Genomic DNA, 6427 nt, shown 5'->3' with positions numbered 1-6427 from the left:
ACGTGGTCTTTACGACGAAATGATCTACTTCGTCTTTACAACGAAATATTTTTCTCGCTAAGTTACGACGAATTAGCGAGGAAATATGTGTTACGACGGATGAGTAACGAGCAAACGTGGTTCCTCGCTAATTCGTCGTAAAGCCTCTTTTACGACGAACTCACGAGGAAAACCGTCCTCGTTAAGATTATGTTTTCTTGTAGTGTTTGTCTTCCATGAGACAATAGAGTCACCAAGTAGGACAACATATGCACTCAAAGAACGTCTGGTAAGTGGGCAGGCAGACCAATCCGAATCAGAGTACGCCGTCAAGCTTAAATCGCTATTAGATGTGAGCATAATGCCCTGATCCGGGCAACCTTTCAGGTAGCGGACCACACGCAAAACAGCTATCCAGTGGTCCTCTTTTGGTTTCTGCATGAATTGGGAAAGGATGTGGACAATATAGCTGAGCACAGGGCGAGTAAAGGTAAGGTAGATGAGACGACCGATGAGCCGTCGATATTTGCCTGGGTCGGAAAGCAAATAGCTCTTGATGAGAGCAAGCTTATGATGTAGTTCAGTAGGCACTGGAGAGGGTTTAGCGCCCAACAAACCACACTCCGCAATGATATCTAGCGCATATTTCCTCTGAGATAGAAAGATAGCTTCAGGTCCTCTTGCAATCTCCAAACCAAGGAAGTATTTGAGTTTACCCAAGTCTTTCATCTTAAAACAAGTGTGTAGATAGTTTTTAAAACGTTGAATTGTAGAGACATCATTCCCAGCGATGATGAAGTCATTGACATACACCAATATGTGAAGACATATATCGTCTCTCACAAACGAGAATAAAGAGTAGTCTTCATAACTTTGCTTAAAACCAAACGAGAGGAGTGCCTTACTGAGCTTTGCAAACCAGCAGCGAGGAGATTGTTTAAGGCTATATAGTGATTTTCGTAGTCTCCACACTTTGGTCGCGTCATCTGTTTTGAAACCAGGGGGGAGTTGCATACATATTTCTTCTTCAAGGTCCCCATGAAGGAACACGTTATGGACGTCCATTTGATGGACTTCCCATCTCTTAGCTGCCACAACCTTGAGAAGAAAGCGGACAGTATTCATCTTAGATATCGGTGCAAAGGTGTCTTTATAATCAAGACCTTCTTTCTGACGATTCCCAGAGGCAACAAGGCGAGCTTTCGGTCTCTCCAGCGTACCATCGACTCTGTATTTGTTAGAGACGATCCATTGACAACTGATCGTTCGTTTCCCTGGTGGTAGATGGGTTACGTCCCAAGTATGATTGTCCTCCAATGCCGTGATCTCAGATTTCATTGCCCCATTAAACCGTGGATCTTTGACTGCTTCTTTGTAATTCTTGCGAACATAGTCCGTTGTTATTGTTTCCAAGAAGGCCTGATGTTTTGCACTGAAAGCAGTAGTAGAAGAATAATCAGAGATAGGGTACAGGGTCGTACCTACGACCGTAGTCGGAGAACTCTAATGCTGAGCTGTTGCAGTGTGAGAAGCGTGAGGGGGGTGTTTAGTAGTCGCAGAGTTAGTCAGATAATTCTTCAGAAGAATAGAAGGTTTCTTTACTCGTTGGCCGCGGCCCAGAACTTCAAGAAGTCCTGGCGATGGCACTGTCTCAGTTTGAGCCGGCGACGTAGGTGGTGATAGAGGAGGAGATTCTGATCGCGCAGGTAATGAAAGAGGTGTAGATGTAGGAGCAGCTTGGTCTGTACCGGCAGAAGTCCCAGAGGGAGGAGACACTACAAGAAAACAAAGAGGTTCCCGACAGAATTCCCCACGGCAAAAAAATCTGTCGGTATTTACTGAGAGAAAACCGACAGATATTGGTCGGAATACATTTCCCGAGAACTCGTCGGGATGTCGTTGATATTTCCAGACCAAAACTCGACGACCCAAAATTCGTCAGAAAATATCGAGGGATTTCTGACAATAATAAGCTCGTCGGTAACTTACCGACATATTCCCGAGGAATAAATCTATCTGTTAAGTGACCGTTGAGATCTCCGACCGTTTACCTACGCACTCCGTAGGAATATCAAGTTTGTTAGTAATCCGTCGGTAAATACCGACAGATTCTCGACGGATAATTTAGCCGTTTTATGACCGTTTGATAATTAAAAATTCCCTACGGATTCTCGACCCAAATATCCGTCGGTAATCTCTCAACTTTTTTCTATAAATAACGTCTTTCCCTCATTCATTCATTCACAACTTAAATCACAGCAAAAAAAATCATGGATTCTTACAATTATTTTCGTTCTTGGATGGATCAACCTCATATGGATCCAAATACAAATTTACTTACGGAAGAATATTCACGTGGTGTTCAAGAATTCATGGCGTTACTGGAACGACTACCGGAAGCACCAAACGGTAAGTTGATATGTCCATGTTCTATTTGTAAAAATAATAGAAAAATTAAGAAGATGGATATCTGGAGGCATCTATATTTAAAAGGGTTTATGTCGGGTTACAAGAGATGGTATCTTCATGGAGAACAAATATTAGATTATGCTAGTACTAGCGAACCTCAGACTGTGGATAGGGTAGATGAACCTAGCACGGATGTAGATTTTGGTGTAGGTACTATGCAGATGGTAAATGATGCATATAGAGAAAATTTTCCTTCTCAAGAAGAGGATGAAGATAGACGAGAAGTACCCAATTTAGAAGATATGAGATTTTTTGAAATGCTAGATGCAGCGAAACAGCCATTATACAAAGGGTGTAGAGATGGTCGTTCACCTTTATCATCTGCAAGTAGATTGATGACGCTAAAAACAGACTATAATTTGGCTGAAGAATGTGTGGATGCGATTGCTGATTTTGTGCGCGATGTTCTACATGAAGATAATCTTGCATCCGGTTCATACTATGAGGTTCAGAAATTGGTTGCTGGGCTTGGTTTACCGTATCAGGTGATAGATGTGTGCATCGATAACTGCATGATTTACTGGAGAGAGGATGAGAACCGGAAAAAGTGTAAATTTTGTCAAAAACCTCGGTTCCAGGAGACAAGCGGAAGAGTTACGGTTCCATATAAACGAATGTGGTATTTTCCGCTGACAGAAAGATTGAAGAGGCTATACCAGTCTGAACGCACAGCAGGAGCAATGAGATGGCATGCAGAGCATTCTACAGATGGTCAGATTACACACCCTCCAGATGCAAAAGCTTGGAAGCATTTCCAATCAACATATCCTGAATTTGCGTATGAGAGAAGAAATGTCTACATTGGATTATCTACAGATGGTTTCAGCCCTTTCGGAAAGCATGGAAGACAATATTCTATATGACCAGTCATTCTGACACCTTACAACTTACCGCCAAATTTGTGCATGCGGCGAGAGTTTTTGTTCCTCTCCATTCTTGTCCCCGGTCCAGAGCAGCCTAAGAGATCACTTGATGTGTTTCTTCAGCCATTGATATATGAGCTGAAATTACTATGGGAGCATGGTGCTCGTACATACGATGTTTCGTGCAAAGAAAACTTTCAGATGCGAGCAGTCCTTATGTGGACAATAAGTGATTTTTCAGCATATGGTATGTTATCTGGATGGACGACTCATGGGAGGCTCTCTTGTCCATACTGCCAAGACAACACAGATACTTTCCAACTAAAACACGGACGAAAGACGTGCTGGTTTGACTGTCACAGGTGATTTCTACCACATGATCATCCATATCGTAAGAGTACGACATTATTTACGAAGAATAAGAAGGTATTTGACTGTCCACCTCCTGAAGTTAGTGGGACTTATATAGTAGAACAGTTAAGAGATTTCGGTGTTGAGAGCACGCCAGAGTTAGGTGGAAATGGACATTACCCAGTCGGCGGTGTTGGAGAATATCACAACTGGCATAAGAAGAGTATTTTTTGGGATTTGCCGTATTGGGAAAATCATTTGGTGTTAGATCAGTACATTTGCAACGGAAATTACAGTATTACGATCCATTCATTCTTGCTTCACAAGCTGATCAGGTTTGTCGTCTTTGAATTCAATTTGGTTTCATGAGTAATAATATTAAAATATAAATCTATATATATACTGAGTTATTATGCTTCGTTTTTTCAGGTTTGCTATATCCGTTATCCACGGGTTAGGCAGAGAGATGATCCTTGGATCACTGTAACGTCAATCAATCCAAGAGGGCGAGTAGAAGGAGTTTCTGAGCCATTGCAACCAAACTCTAGCAGCCATCTATATCCTACTGAGGATTTAGCAGCTGTTGAACTTGTTGTTGATTTAACCCGTTTTGGAGAAGATGATGTTGTGCACTCGGAATCAGAGGCCGAGATTGGAGAGTATGGCAACGATTCAGATTCATGTTCTTCTGATCCTTCTTCAGATTCAGAGTAGATCAAAATACTTGTATTGTATTAATTTTTTCTTCAGATTCAGAGTAGATGAAATAAACTTGAACTACTTTCTATATTTTTATGCAATCTCATTTTATAATCACTTATTTAAAAAATAGTTATTTTAAAATCAATTTTATGAAATCCCATTTATAATCACTAATTTAATATGGTCGTCTTTAAAAACCATTTTTATGATATCCCCTTTTATAATCACTTATTTAATTTGTATGTCTTTTAAAATCAATAAAACATAATCCGTCGGCGATTCATAGGGGATACGTGGATATTTTTGATCCGTAGGTAATCGGTCGGTAATTCCCGACGGATTCCCCACAGTTTGTGGTTTCAATTATTTTAACATCAATTTTACACAAACCGTAGTCCGTAGGTAATTTGTGAGGAATTGACGTACAAGTACCCACGGATACCCGACGACATGGGGTTTTGTAGACCAATCAATTTACATGCAAAAAGATGGGTATACCCTACCGATTCCCGACGGATAAACATCTTTTGCAAGTTTTCGGAGACCAATGAAGATCAATAACCAACAGTTTACCACCTGATTACGGTTCGGCCTATATTTTGTCGGTAAGCGGTCGGTAATTTGCCGGTTATCGAAATAAACCCGGGAACCAGTACCGCCAATTTTTTGGGTGAAATTTACTTATGGATTCGCGAGAGAAAAAATCCGTCGGGAATGGTTTTATATATAAATGGGAATTTATTTTCCTTCCCCATTATTCTTTCTCTCTAAAACCATATGTCGCGTCTCTCTCTCTCCGACGGAAAGCAAAGGGTTTTCTTCGCCTGTTTCACTCATCTCATCCCAAATCTCCACTAAAATCATGTAAGATTTGATTCCTTATTTATATATTATGTTAGATTGTTGTTAGGATGTTGGATTGGATGATTTTGGAATTTTTATTTTACTGGACTGTGTTGTTATTGTTTTGTTTGTTAAGGTTTTCCTTGTTTTCGTTAGTTTAGGATTGACTCGGAGCTTTGATTTTAGGAATTGTGTTGTTATTGTTTGTTTTGATTGATGGTAACCAATTTTTTTCTCTAAAGGTCTGGAACACCTACACAGTCTCGACGTCCTTTATCTCGAGGTACTAGTAGTTCTTCAGCGCCTTTTGTATCTCGGGAATCACCATCCGCACCTTCTCAGGATGGACAGCCATTGTCGACTGACATGGACATTGACGAGGTGATCCGGCAACCTGGCCGAGAAACTCTTCCACGTCTTAATCCTAATTATAAAACCATTCCAAACACCACTTGGTAATTTTTCAGTTCTAAAAGTACTTAATTGTTTTATATCAAATAAGTTTACAACTAATTATGTTTTTTTTTCGTTTTCCAGGTTTGGATTATCAGAGAGTGGTGTCAGCAAAAGTCTTCTGAGAATTGTTTACTCTGGTTTGCTACCGAAAGGTTGGCCGACATATGCAGAGATTCCTCCACGCTACCGCAACCTCTGGTTTCGGCAATTTGCGGTAGAGTTTTTATATTTGTAAATACTTCATTTTTTATCTTTATATTTCTAACATTAAATTTCTTCTTTTTAATTGCATTTGTAGCAAGAGTACAATTGGGATTCAGGATTGACTGGGAGAGTGAAGATCTCATTTGATCAATACGCCACTAGATACTACAGCGGTCGAATCAGTGAGTGGAAAAAAGTATGGGAGGCTGGGAAAACCCCTAAGAACGTCAGCCTGACTGTTTTGGAGGAGTTGATAGTTCATTGGGGGAAACCAGAAACAAAGGCCCAGTCAGAAACCAACTCGAAGAACAAGCGTAGTGACCGTGGCGGGAAAGGAGCTTATGTCCACAACCTTGGCTCAACTAGTTTACTTTCTCGAGAACGTCAACTAGTAAGTTTTAAAAGTTTTATTTAAATTAGTTTAACCAATTGTATTAATTTTATATGTTTTGGTTAGATTGTAGCGAACGGGGGTAACCCTGTCGATGCTTTCGCTCTATTGAAGTCTGCTCACACACTACAAGAAAACAGCAAGGATACTGAGGGAAAAAATCGTCGGA

The 6427-nt window shown here is 40.5% G+C and overlaps 1 protein-coding gene across 1 annotated transcript in view; it reads left to right on the top strand.

The window, feature by feature from the left end:
* The first annotated feature begins 5149 nt into the window (after positions 1–5149).
* LOC106323555 overlaps positions 5150–6427 on the top strand; it is a 3112-nt gene continuing 1834 nt past the window's right edge. Inside the window, exons 1-4 of the mRNA XM_013761660.1 lie at positions 5150–5228; positions 5450–5662; positions 5745–5877; positions 5962–6258. Of these exons, the coding sequence (XP_013617114.1) occupies positions 5227–5228; positions 5450–5662; positions 5745–5877; positions 5962–6258 (645 nt within the window). The 5' untranslated portion in view covers positions 5150–5226. The remainder of the gene's footprint in view (positions 5229–5449; positions 5663–5744; positions 5878–5961; positions 6259–6427) is intronic.

The sequence above is a fragment of the Brassica oleracea genome, chromosome C2 (genome assembly GCF_000695525.1).
Source record: "Brassica oleracea var. oleracea cultivar TO1000 chromosome C2, BOL, whole genome shotgun sequence".
In the NCBI taxonomy this organism is placed as follows: Eukaryota; Viridiplantae; Streptophyta; class Magnoliopsida; order Brassicales; family Brassicaceae; genus Brassica; species Brassica oleracea.
This window is presented reverse-complemented; position numbering and strand designations above follow the sequence as displayed.